Source organism: Stegodyphus dumicola, chromosome 8 (assembly GCF_044657685.1).
Source record: "Stegodyphus dumicola isolate Sdum_Otavi_A_Nest chromosome 8, ASM4465768v1".
Lineage (NCBI taxonomy): Eukaryota > Metazoa > Arthropoda > Arachnida > Araneae > Eresidae > Stegodyphus > Stegodyphus dumicola.
In genome coordinates, this window is record NC_140775.1 from 2,112,206 (window position 1) to 2,126,529 (window position 14,324).

Consider the following 14,324-nt stretch of genomic DNA (forward strand, 5'->3'; position numbering starts at 1 on the left):
TGGACACCGGTCGTTGATTACCGAAGAATTGGTGCGCTGGGTCGACAAAAAGTTCGTTCCAATGGACTACTCATGACTTCTGATTTGTCGATGCATTTTCAAAATAGTTCACTTTCTTTATTACTCGAAATTATGATTGAGCATTTGCACTACAAAACACTGTCTTCACGAACGATACGGAAATTACAAATGGGCATTCGAAAACGGAAACGCATGAGAGTCATCTTGGAGTATTTGCAGCTTTATGAAACAAAAGGAAATAATTTTTTGCAAAAAAATTGTCACAAGTGATGAAACATGGATTTGTCACGAGCTACCTGAAATGAAACGACAGTCACTGGAATAGCGGCATATTGATTTCCCGAAACCCAAGAAAGCAAAGCCATTTCTTTCTTCAAGAAAAATCATGTACACCGTGTTTTGGGACTGTTAAGGAATTTTGTTAATGGACTGGTTAGAATGAAGCTTAGCGGAATATGAGATATTGAATAATTTACGGTTCGCAATATAAAACAAAAGGAATGGATAACCGATGGACATTTTCGAGGAGTCTCCATTCTTTAACTGCTGACACGCTTTCGGATAAGTACACACACCTTCAGCAGAAATGACATGTCCAAGGTAAATCATTCCCTGGCTGAATAATTTATATTTGGCAGGACGTAAGTTTAGATTGGCTTCTTTCAGTTTCTGAAGTACCTTTCAAAGACTTTCTAGATAATCTTTAAAACTCTTCCCAACGATGATGATGCCATCAAGGTTATATCATAGAGATTACGTAGAAAAGACCTCTCAATACAGCCTCCATGAAGCGTTCGAATGTTGCAGGTGCATTAAATAGTTTAAACGGCATCACCTTAAATTGCCAAAGTCCTTGTCCGTTAGCAAATACCGTCTTTTCTCAATTATCAGGATGTATCTCTACCTATTAATATCCACTTTTTTAAACCAAGTGTCGAAAATCATTTGCTTCCAGAAAGAGTGTACAGAATGTCGTTAGTTCTAGGAAGAGCTTAGCTGTCTTTCTTCGTAACCTCATCAACTGGTGATAGTCAAAGCATAATCTAATTGAACAGTCTTTCTTTCTGATCAGGACGATAGGAGATGCCCATGGACTTGCTGAAGATTCAATGTCTCACTGCCTTGCATGCCATTTAGAAGTTTTTCTACCTCTTCATGTTTAGCAATCGGTAGACGTCTTAGTTGTTGCTTAATTTGGTGGATAAACTCCAGTATCGATTCTAGGCTGTGTCAAACTAGTTTGACCCACGTCAGAAGACGAGCGGGAGAAAACATCTTGAAATTCTTGAATGATACATTCGGCAGCATTACTCTCTTCATATCTTAAATGTGCATTCTGCAATAACTTCGACGTAATGCTCTCTGAAGATACATATTCTGGAGTATTACTGTTTCGTTTAACGCTAGTGACTGAAGTACACACTGCAATAACTTCACCATTCTTAAAATCTTTCGCCTTGTCAGTTACATTGACACTCTTACTGGGATAACGGTCCTTGATAGGTCGACAAGTGCTGAGGCTACTAGTACTCCTTTCGGGCTGTTACAGTTCTTGAAATATTCCATGACGCCGTAGCGGAAATTTCTATTTTCGGTTAGGAATTCAGGAAATAAAAATTCCGTTCTTGCTGGTATTGTGACATCTTCTTGAGCTATGATTTGGTGGAAAGATTTAATTCCTTCGCCATTATTTCTGTATAGGGTTATGTCCTCAGAGGCAGAATGCAGTTCAGCATTTTAAAGTCCAAGGAAAATTATATTTCCGTAGAAAATCCGAGAATGGCAGCCTTTGTAATGTTTCTACATATGCCGTGTGATGGTATGCGGCACTTCCAAATGTGATGTTAACGTTTAATTCTCCGTCGTTTTCGATCTTCTCGCCGGACACAGTTTAACTGTGTAAACGGATAATGGTAACGTTGGCTCCTGTATCGATTGTTATATTTCAGGGAACTCCATTGATATGTACCATGATGAAAAGTCCTTTTGTGCAGTCACTCATTCCAGAATTCTTAAGCGCTTTAAAATGGGCTTTCCCATTATCTGGCAACATCCGCCTCGCGAGATGGCCACTAATTACTTTCCCTGATTCTTGGTGGGCGTCGTCTTATTTTCTGTGCCGTGGGGTGTTCTGAAACTCCTCTGTAGATGACCTACAACATCGTAGTTCCAGCACTTTAGGGTTACTAATATTCCTTCTCAAGGCATTGACTTATCTCGTTCAATCATCTAGACGAGCAGCCATTTGGACGTGCACACATCTGACTGGGTGTCAATCTCTACGAGTTGCTTGCTGAGCCGGCTCGAATTTCATGGCGTACACTACAGCTGTTTTTTAATCCTTGACATATACCATTCGTAGAGCCTTCTGTGTTTCAGGATCCCGGATGCTATCGATGAAATACTGCAGGAAGAGTAATTCCCTTGTTTCTCTCGGGCACTCCGAAAAGACGAGGTAAGACAGCATTTCAACATCCGTGGCGAGCTCCTGGAGTGCTTCCGTGGGTTTCTGTTGACGGGATTTTTATTGAAGTCTGCTGTACTCTTTTAAATTTTTATCCCAGAACAGAGCTTCTATGTCTAATCTTTGTTTTCCTGTAAGCGTCTGAAGGTTATCCGTTGCGTCTGCTCTCAGAAAGGTAGCAAAGATGTGAGGCCTTGGCTTGGAAATGGCATCCAGTCAATTTCGCCACTACAGAAATCTGTGTCTTATATACTTGAAAGGAGGTCTTACCATCATATGTGGAAAGCTTGGGAGGGAGAAGAGAAGGCATATGTAAAATTTCAAAAACCATCCGAAGTGCTTCCTGCTGTCTCAATGAATTTTTTTAAAGTGTCAACTTCTTTGGTAAGAGCAGAAACTGTGTAATCAGTTTGGTGTTCCACGGCAGAAACTCTCTATTTGTTCTTTGACAGAAGAATCTCTGTAATCGGTTTTACGGTCTACGTCAGAAACTTTTCTATTTGTTCTACTTCATTTTCAACCACGCATATCCTCTCTTCCATAGCCTCAAATTTGTTTTTGATTATGCAGGTTGATTCTCTTTCCATTTCTTTTGACCTGCTCTAATCTTATGTTGATCAGCTTTCAACTCTTTTTTAATGGATTCTTGGCTCAAATTCATCTCTTCTTTGACAGAGTTGACGGCTCCTTCCATATCTCTTGACTCGCTTTCATCTCCTCTTTGACGGATTTAACTGCCTTCTCCATCTTTTCTTGGAATGCTGCACAGTCAGTCACGAGTAGTCTCAGTTGCTCGACAATCGCTCTGTGCATCGGCATTCAGTCCCACTTCTGACACCAAAAAGTGTTGCGTGCGGGCGGGTTTGTGATAGATTGAAAGCACAAGTCCGATAACAGATTAATAAAATTAATTTTATCAAAATAGATGTTTCAGAACTCTGGAATTTTCCGCATAAATAACCGTACAAGTGTTCACAGAATCACACAGTATAATCAGTAGTCACACTTCAAACAACTAAGAACGCTAAACACAACGCAATGCAAAGCGCATCTAAAGAGAAAACTAACTCGGATTTTACTAAGTTAACGCGGAACTATAACTCGCAATAGCAATAATTAAGCACCTCAAAGCAGAAACTCTCTCTTCTGTCATAAACAATTTTCAACTGGCCGCCGAGATATTTCTAGTACTTTCTGCTTCTCGAAATTACTGGAAAGCAATACGAAGGTGGAATTACGGACCGGACTAAAATGTCGCCGAATGATCGCCAAATTGGGCAACTTTTGGAGATTTCTCACCAAATTATCGAGATACCCATTTACTCAATTTGAAATCCACGTGCAATGGTATTCTTAATTTTCCGGCATAGCTTTCTCTTAAAGTTTGTTTCGCGTTACATTACGCAGAAAAATACAATTTTATTAATAATTCTACTAAAATTACCTATCTAATTTATAACATTTAGCTTTATGAATACATTATATGTGCTTAACTTTTTTTTACAAACTCGAATTTCAGATTTCCAAGCTATGGCATCTATGGCTCTTTCTTGTATGAAAAATCGAAAAATGGGCTTAGACAGCGAAGGAAATTTTTCCATCATGCATAATTACCATTCAACCCTCAAGCAATTTAAATCAATGCAACATCAAGATGGCAGCTTTGGAAATGTATATCAGACAGCCTTAGTAACTCAGGTACGTTTTCTCTGAAAGTATATCTCACAAAGCTTATAAAGTATTAGAAAAGTTCGCTTACCAAAATAAAATACATCAGTGCTGAAAAATCAAAAAGCCATTCAGCACAAAAGGAATTATCTTATTCCTGTATGTGTGTTCTCGTGGTGCAATAGGTTTACACGTGTAGTTAAGAGGAGGAAGAATCGTGGTTGGGAAACCGCGGAAAGCGCAGTTGATTGTAGAGATATTAGGTTATTTTGAAGCAGGAGACGTGACAAATATGCGCTCTCCTCGCCGGGACTCGAAGCCTGGACCTTTCGAATAAGCGCCGAGTATGCTTCCAGTTATACCCCGAAGGTATGCAAAAAGGAGCGAGGAAAAAAACCTTATAACTTTAAAAATGCGAAAGAATAGTACGCCAAATTTAACTGCAAATGATTCTAAATTATATGTAGAAATTTTAGTTACACCCCGAAGGTATGCGAAAAGCAGCGAGAAAAAACCTGATAACTTTAAAAATGCGAAAGAATAGTACGCCAAATTTAACTGCAAATGATTCTAAATTATATGTAGAAATTTTAGTTACACCCCGAAGGTATGCGAAAAGCAGCGAGAAAAAACCTGATAACTTTAAAAATGCGAAAGAATAGTACGCCAAATTCAACTGCAAATAATTCTAAATTATATGTACAAATTTTAGTTACACCCCGAAGGTATGCGAAAAGGAGCGAGAAAAAACCTTATAACTTTAAAAATGCAAAAGAATAGTAAGCCAAATTTAACTGCAAATGATTCTAAATTATATGTACGAATTTTTCAGAAGACTTATAAAAATGGAGAATATCCATATTTAAAAAAGAAGTGCTAAAAGGCTTGCTATATTTCGCATAAATTCGCAAAAAATAGCAAGCCAATTTCATAGTAAATAATTCTTAACACCAATCTGTTCCTAATTTCTCTCATTATATACGCTAAATTCAAAGTTGAAGCAAAAATGTGAGATTTTTAAAAAGAAAGAACACTGAATGAAAAACGTATTCTCTGAAAAAGGCGTGTGATTTTACATTTAATATTAAAATTAATAAAATTAACTATCAAAACATAATTTACTCAAGAACACTGTACTTGATATATATATACACTGCTTGACATTGAAAATGCAACACCAAGAAAGTGTGGTCAGAAAGTGATGAAATTTGGAAAAAAGACAGAGACAGCAAGCAACAATAAGTGATCTTTATTTCAAAATGATAGTCAGAATACAGAGCGAGAACGGCGTCGGCTCAGTAGGATGTAAGACCACCGCGGACAGCGATACTTGAAGAAACACGTCTAGGCATAATCAACAAGAGTGCGGATGGTGTCCTGAGGGATGGCTCTCCATTCCCTTTCAACCATTTGCCACAGTTCTTCTTCTGAAAGAGGCAGGGGCAGAGTCTGCAAACGGCGTCGAATCTCATCCCACACATGTTTGATTGGTGACAGGTCAGGTGAGTACGTCGGCCAGGGAAGCAAATGTATACCTTGCAGAGCATGTTGGCAGATGCGAACATTGTGTGGTCGGGCGTTATCCTTCTGAAAAATTGCATTAGGCAGCCCCTGAAGGTAGGGGATTGCCACCGGCCATAGTACATTATCCAAGTATCGTTGGGCCATCATAGTGCCCTGGATACGAACTAGAGGTGACCTGGAATAGTAGGCAATAGCGCCCCAAACCATTATGCCACGTTTTCGCACGGTGGGGCGTTCCACAGTTACTGCCGGATTAGATCTGTCTCCACGTCGACGCCACACACGTATGCGGTGACTGTCACTGGATAAACAGAAGCATGACTCATCTGAGAACACGACGTTTCGCCATTCTGTCATCCACATCGCTCCAGTCCGGTACCATTCTAAACGTTGGCGTCTACGCTGTGGGGTCAATGGCAGTCTTCTTAACGGACGCCGTGAGTGCAGGTTACGTTCAACGAATCGACGGGAAATGGTTCTGGTCGATACGGGACATCCAGGGTATCTTGCACATGCTGCAGAATCGCTACAGAGTGCTGACGTCACTCTGGCTGCACCTGCACCCCTCCTTCTTCCCACATTTCCTTGTTCCAACCATGTTCGCCATAGCCGATGCACCGTGCTCGCATCCATGTGGGTATCAGCTGCGATTTCACGTAAGGACCAACCCGCCCTTCTCAGTCCGATCACCATACCCCTCGTGAAATAGTCTATCTGCTGGAAGTGCCTTCGTTGCCTCTGGGACAAAAACCAACTTTCTTCGATAATTCCTCTGACAGAAATAACGACACGAATATTGCCCATTCGGCACATTCCTTCCCTTATATCTTACTTCACGTGCGTCGGAGAGCTGCGCATTTCACATCATTCGCATAATTCAGTCACTTGCGTCTACTCTAAAATTTGCATAAATTTCTGACCACTCCTTCTTGATGTTGCATTTTCAATTTCTAGCAGTGTATAATTAAGAAGAATGCAGTTAAAAGATACTAATATTGGTCAAAAAATAATGGTTAAAATAAAACGTTTTGGGGTGAAAAAAAGTAGCGGTTTGAAAATAAGATGAAATAAAAGGAAATCAAGAGAAATTCGATGCTAAAAACTGTACGATGCTTTTAGAAAGCATTAATAGAAAAATATTTTCAGCGTCTCCAAGCAGGAAATAAGAGTATTTAAAATGATTAAAAAAAGCCAATGCTACAGAACAAATCCCTTAAAGAACAAACCAAATTCTATTAACATTAATGTAAAAAACATTAAATCAATATTGTGCTTATGAAATAAGGCACATAGATACTGGAAAAGCAAAGGAATTAAATCCAGCTGTAAGTATCAACAATAAAAAACAATGGAAATCATATAACTTGTTTCATCAAGGAAATACACCATCTCAACAGACACCAGATATTATATTGCAGATTTGGAAGAAGCTCACATCCAAATGAACTCAATTCCAAGTGAACTTCTTCCAAATGAAGTTCTGAATTGACGAATTCGTTGCATGAATTAGAGGAAAGGAGTGCAAAAAATAACGTATTTGATGCTAATGGGTGGGCCATACCAATATCTTATAGCAGACACGTTTCTTTTTAATTTTTTTTAATTGGACATGCAGTTGTCAAAAACATCAAATGACTCTTAAAAATTCCCGAAAATTCAGTAAATCATGTTAGAGATTTAGAATAAATTTCATTTAGTAAGATATTTTTTGTCGGTTCATGCAAACAGCAAAACTCTACGATTAGTAGTTTCATCATTAAGGACGAATATGTGAAAATCCATAAAAAAATGCTTTTATTTTACATTTTTTAAACATGGCGTTTAATAACATTGTTAACCTTAAATTATATTTTTTTAGTAAAATAAATTCACTAATTAAAAAAACATAATTTTGAAAATATAATTTCGAATTGTACGCGGTCGTCGTACGGCTCAAGGTTACTCTACTGCAAAGTTTGCTCTTCTCGGCCAAGATCAACCAGCATGATGACGTTTACATCCTGCCCAAACCAAGATTTCTTTTTTCCCATTCTTGTGACGTCACTCAGCAGATAGATAAGATCTGTCACTGTCTCGAGTGAGTGAGTGAGCGCCACCAAGAAAGACCATTTAGACGTAGCAAAGGCTTTCGACAGGTGTTGGCATATGGGAATTTTATTCAAGCTCATGCGACTTGAAATTTCGGCTAATTTTGTGCACATAATGCACTCTTACCTCACTAATCGTACCTTTTCTGTTAAAGTTAAATACTCTGTTTCTTCTCCTCGACCTATCCTGGCGGGGGTGCCTCAGGGAGGAATTCTTAGCGCTACACTGTTACTTGTATGTAAATGACATACCACAATCACCAAGTGTCGATCTAGCTCTTTACGCAGACGATACAGCCATCATTTCCCAGCACTCAACACTCAACGCCACTCTCAATCACCTTCAGCTGTATTTAACAGACTTGGAGTCCTGGCTCATTACCTGGAAAATCAAAATTAATGTCACAAAAAGTGCCGCCAACGTTTTCTTTTCCAGAAAGAGGAACGTCCATAGTCAACTCCCACCACTCAGGTTATTTCAAGAGGAGATACCCTGGGTGGATTCCTACAAATATCTGGGAGTATATCTAGACGCGAAGCTGCTCTGGAGTCCTCACATCAACTATACAATAGCCAAAGCAAGAACCACCAGAACTCAACTAATGTCTCTCATCAACCGTACCAGCAACCTATCTCTCAGCAATAATATCCTACTGTATAAAAGTACCATCCTCCCCATCCTGACCTACGCAGCCGTCGTCTGGTCTACTGCAGCTAATAGGGTGTGCGGAAAAAATGTCACCCGGAAAAAAGGGAAACGGAAAGAATGTCCCTGGAAAATAAGGAACGGAAAAAATGTCACTCGGAAAATAAGGAACGGAAAAAAAGGAACTCTAAAATCTCGCCAAATAATGTCGCCGATTGGAGATGGGGAAACCTGCCAAACGGGCAGGGATATAGCGGGCTCTCTTGAGGGAGGTTTTAAGGGTAAGACGTTGAGCTGGCTGCAGCTGAGCAAGGTCATTTCGATAGCAGGTTTTTCCAACTTGCCTGCGGGAAAATCGTATGTTCTCCCCCGTGGTTTGCTTCACCCGTTTCCTTAAAGAAACCGACCCACCTCACCCGGAAGGAAAGAATTCACGGGGAGCAAATGTTTCTCCTCTGTTAAATAATGATTGCCGGTTTTTAAACTAAATTTCAGCCATCCGTAACTGGAAGCTAACAGCTTGTTCACATTAAAGTGTTGATAAATGACGAATTGTCAGTAAAGACGGCACGCGAAAGCTGCTAAACAGAACTATTGGCGTAGTATAGTTTGTTATTTTTTATTACGGTTTAACGAATCTAGCAGTAATATTATATTATGCATTCCGTTATTATTTAATCTATCCGTAATATGAAATATAATTTTCTAAACACTAACGGTTTATCATCAGTTAATTTATAAAACGACAGATATTTTATAGTGTCAATTTTTCCCCCCACTTTAACGGTTTATCATTAGGTGTAAGAGACTTTGATCCTGGAGGACCATTCTTTTCGTGTTAGAGTCCTGCATTATATTCGAAGAAATTAAATAATTAAAAATGTGCATAAATATATGCATATTTCTCGCATTGTGATAAAACAACGGTACATAGAGCCATCGAATTTTGAATGACGTAATCCTCCTGCGAATATGGTCATCTGGAAGCCCAAATTTGAAATTTGTTTTATTATCTATTTCATATTTTGTAAAACTTTAACGAATTTTTGATTAACAAACTCAACGATTTAAAAGCGAGGAATGGCAACACTATACGAAAAAAAAAAATTATCTCCAGCGCGCGGAACTGTGTGTCGGAAATTCTTCTAAAGATATGCTTTTTTAAAATTCTTTTGCGACATTGCTATTTAAATGAATTTTATGGTTTAACTGCAAAGAATATGATATTTAATAAATAAAGGTAGTACACAAAACGTTAAAAAAAACGCCCTCTTTGGACGTAGTTTAAAACCTGAAACCTTTGAGATTTTTCTTTGTTATTAAGTTTTTTTCTTTTTTTTTAATATGAATGATGGTCTCTCAGCCGACTTCGACTTGACCAGAAGCAGTTGTCACTTTATTATGCAGTCACCTAATAGGTGGGCCACCTTTGCCTCCGATGAAGAGACGGACCATTAGAACTACGCATTCCCCTGGATTCGAACCCAAGACGTTAGGTATCGAAGTTGGCTCCTCTAACCACTACACCGTCTGAGCGGCATTTATCATTGGTTAGTTTATAGAATATTATATTCTATACTAATTAATATAGTTATTTTAAAATAATTAGCTAAACCGGCTTGGCTAGTTCCCCCCCCCCGCCAAATACTTACTTATTTGAGGAAATAACTTAATTATACGCTTTAACAGTAACATATATTTTACACTATATTTATTTTATATTAAAATTTTCCTATATATAAATAGATACGGCCATACACGCAATCGAATCGGCTTAATGTACTTTCATTTATAGAATAATGCACTTCCGAATATGAACAGTGAACTTTCTTCTGGTGATTATCTTCCTATGATGATCAGTATTTCTGAGAACTTGGACATCGGTGCTGAGAGCTATTTCTCTAATTCGCAAAAGCCCAAAATCTTATGAACCTGTGGTCATCTTAGAAAGGGTTTACTGTACTTTCTGTCTCTAACTGTGGCAATTTATTGGTATGAAAAATTTCTTATAGTAGAATATAATCCATTCATGCAAGCCCTGTTGTAAGAATAATTTAATAAAGAAGCAAAAATATCATTTTATTCAAAATTGCATTTTTCGAGCGAGGTAGTAAAGAGTTCTGACTTTCTTATCGGTTAAATGTTGCTATTTCTGACTTTTAACTTGCTAATCTAACATTTATTTATTTTTTTTTAAGCCCAAAGGGGCGTTAGACCCAAAGAGCTATTAGTCTCAAAACGACATTTTGCGTTGATTCACTTTTCAAACTGTTGCTACAAAATATTATTGCCATGCATTATATTTAAAGAAACTAAATAATGAAGATTCTGCATGAATGCATGAATGTTTCCGCATTTTCAAAAAACAACAGTACCTAGAGCCATCCAATTTTGAATAACGTAGTACTCCAACCAAACATGAGCACTTGAAATTCCGAATTTGGAATTTGTTTTATTAGCTATTCCCAATTTTGCAACACATTAACGAATTTTTTAATTAACAAACTCATCGATTTAAAAGCGTGCAACGGGAACACTCTACGAAAAAAGAAATATATCTCCAGCGCCCAAAACTGTGTATTGGAAATTCTTAAATTTTGCGCTTTTTAAATATTTTGTGATATTGCTGTGGAATTGAATTTTATGGTAAAGTGCGAAGAACATTATATTTAATAAATAAAGGTACCACACAAAACGTTAAAAAAAATCCTTTTGGGCGGAATATCAAATATGAAAGCTTTCAGATTTTCCTTTAAATAATGAAAAATCTGCATAAATGTATGTATATTTCTCGCATTGTGATAAAACAACGGTACATAGAGCCATCGAATTTTGAATGACGTAATCCTTCTACGAATATGGGCATGTGGAAGACCAAATTTTAAATTTGGAATTTGATTTATTATCTATTTTATATTTTGCAAAACTTTAACGAATTTTTGAGTAACAAACTCAGCGATTTAAAAGGGAGCAATGGCAACACTCTACGGCTGGGAAAAAACTTTTTGTCTCCAGCGCGCGGAAGTGTGTATGGGAAATTCTAAAGATATGCTGCGGCATTGCTATTGAATTGAATTTTATGGTTTAAGTGCAAAGAACATGATATTTAATAAATAAAGGTAACACACAAAATGTTAAAGAAACGCCCTTTGGACGTAATTGAAAATCTGAAAACTCAGATTTTTTTTTTTCCCCAGTGGCGTGGTAAAATGAATCATTAAAAACGAAGCTGAGCTTCTTAATTACATTTTGCAGCTTTAGAATGATACCGCTAATTTGATTATCCAGAACTCGAAATATTGAATAAATTAGAGTTAAATAAAATTCAAAATTAATGCGAAAGAATTTGTTTTAGCAAATTTCGTGAGATAGAAGATTATGTTCTGCTGTTTTGTAATGAAGAGGTGAAAACTGTTGAAAACAGTCAATTTCCTATTTATGAGAAAACTTTATTATGACTTTTGAGATTAAAAAGTACATATAAATATTATAGTTCTCATTTTTCATGTTTAAATAATTAGTAAGAAATATGGATTCTAATGCAGCAATTGTAGTGTAATTCTAAATGAACTATTTATAACATTGTTATCAATGAAGCAACAATCGTATAATTAAAAAATGAATGCAAAATTCTATTCTTATTATTTTGAGCTCAAGTTCTATGTTTCAAGAGCTTTCAAGTCTGAATTAATTACTTTTCAGACTTAAAATTGCAGTATTTAAAATTTGTATTTAAAATTTGTATGTAAATTTTGTATTTAAAATTTTGTTAGCAGTTTGTTAGCAGTTCTAAAACAAATATCATGCAGAATTTTAGCAGTATTAGAAAAGGACTCAAAAAGAGCTGACAAGGAAACTTCCTATCTTTTGGCTTTTTTAATTGTTGAAGTGTATGGAGTCAAAATTAAAGCTACTAACAACCAGTTTTTAAGGTTGTTATTAATTAAAACATCTGTAATTTTTAAAAAGCACATGTTTATGAGGAAATGACAATTCAGATAATAAGTATTATCTGAATTATCGTTTCCTAGTCATTCCTAGTATCATCAGGGCCGGTGCCAGAGCATATGCAATCGGTGCGGCCGCACCGGGCGGCAGAATTGAGAGAACGCAAAATTTTTAGAACTTTTGAAAGAGCTGGGCGGCAGAATTTTGAAGTTGTAAAGCAGGCACCGTGCGGCAAAACCAAATTCTTTGGCAAAACGTCTACCGCCGGCCTTGAGCATCATTCCAAGTCTTAGTAAATCAGCTTAGAATAATTAGAACTGATTTATAGGAATTTAGCAAAACTGCGCTACAGTAACATATAATTGATAAAAGTATATCCCAGGAGAAAATATTCTTATTATTATACTATAATGTTCCTTTAAAAAGAATGTAATATTTAGCAATCATACTTAGTATTGCCGATTTTTCAAGAAAAACAAAATTCACAAGGTTTTGCAAGCGAGTACACCATTCAATACTTAACAAATGAGTCGCACTTGATCAAACAAACCATAGGTTTATACACAACCGTCCAGGAGTAATTTAGTCAGGTATTCTTAAAATGTTAATATGCAAAATATAGAATTAATACTAAATATGCATAAATTTTAGACTTGAGCCTTCTTGACGTGCTTTCGTGGTGTAGTGGTCTGCACGCTGGTCGCGTATTCCAGAGATCCGAAGTTCGATTCCCGGAGACGGGGTTGCTCATTTTTCAAGTCTCCTGCTTCCATAAAATATCGAATGTCTCTGCAATCTAAGTGAAGAAATATTCGACATAACAGACATTTAACTTTTTCTTATAATATAAATTTTGCGTGGGAACAGTTTTACATTAAGCTGAAAATAAGTTTATGTATTCTGCAGTAAAAATTTACATTCATTCAATTAATTATTTATATGTACTGAAAATTGTTTTTTCATTTTATGGAAAATTTATCTGGCGAAATTGAATTTAGAAATTTTCTGCATTGGCTATAATTTTCTTCCTTCTGCAAAGAATATATACGTATATATATATATACGTAAACGAGACATATTTTGTCGAATGCCGTAACAGCATTGCCGTATCCTTTTGTGTTAATATATTCAAAAATTTTAAATGCTATTACGTAAACTACAGCATTATATGTTACATGAAGGGGATTAAATTGAATCCAAATTCAAAATATTTACATGTCTTTTCACTCATATTTCTAACAATTTTATTTTCATAGGGAAAGTTACCAAACACTGATGATATAATAAAATTGAGAGTAATTTGTGTTCTATATTCTTAAGCAGAATACATAATGCAGCTCATCAGCGCTCCAGCGGTCTCCAGGGCCGTAGCTAGAAGGGGACAAGGGGTGGCATCTGTCCCCGGGCGCAGAATCCAAGAGGCGCCAAACTGATATAACGACATTGTAGAATTAAATGTTTTCCATCCTTGGCAAGCAGTAAGGTGCGCGAAATCTTCAGTTGTCCCTGGGCTCTGAAAACCCTAGCTACGACTCTGGCGGTCGCTTAACACTGATAGTTCGACAGGGGCTCAAATCCCAGCAAACAAGCTGGTTGCAAGATAATTTAGTTATTTCTTCATGTGTAAGGCAAATACAATCAAGTTTCCCTTTCTCATACTTCGTTAAGTCCTCCACGAAGGCATCCCTTCTCTTAGACAGACAGTTTCCGTGCTTTGCCATGATTCAAATAACCACCAAAGAAGAAATGAGGAGAAAATGCAGTAGATACTAGCTATTCAAGGGATAGAACAATTATTAATAGATGTAGAAGAGCATTTTTGAAATCATTTCTTGAGTACCAATTCCGGGGAGTTCTAAATCACCGAGAGTTCTTAAATGTTAAATAACTTCAGTGCCTTTAATTGAGTCTGAAAATTGGATTGATGGAGTTGAATTTTTTGAATTTTAAAATTTGCAATTTGCTA

At 36.9% G+C, this 14,324-nt stretch overlaps 1 protein-coding gene across 1 annotated transcript in view; it reads left to right on the forward strand.

Annotated features, from left to right (window-relative positions):
- LOC118203875 (uncharacterized protein CG3556-like) overlaps nt 1–14,324 on the forward strand; it is a 121,647-nt gene that overhangs the window by 70,432 nt on the left and 36,891 nt on the right. Inside the window, exon 7 of the mRNA XM_085821503.1 lies at nt 4,005–4,183. Within this exon, the coding sequence (XP_085677629.1) occupies nt 4,005–4,183 (179 nt within the window). The remainder of the gene's footprint in view (nt 1–4,004; nt 4,184–14,324) is intronic.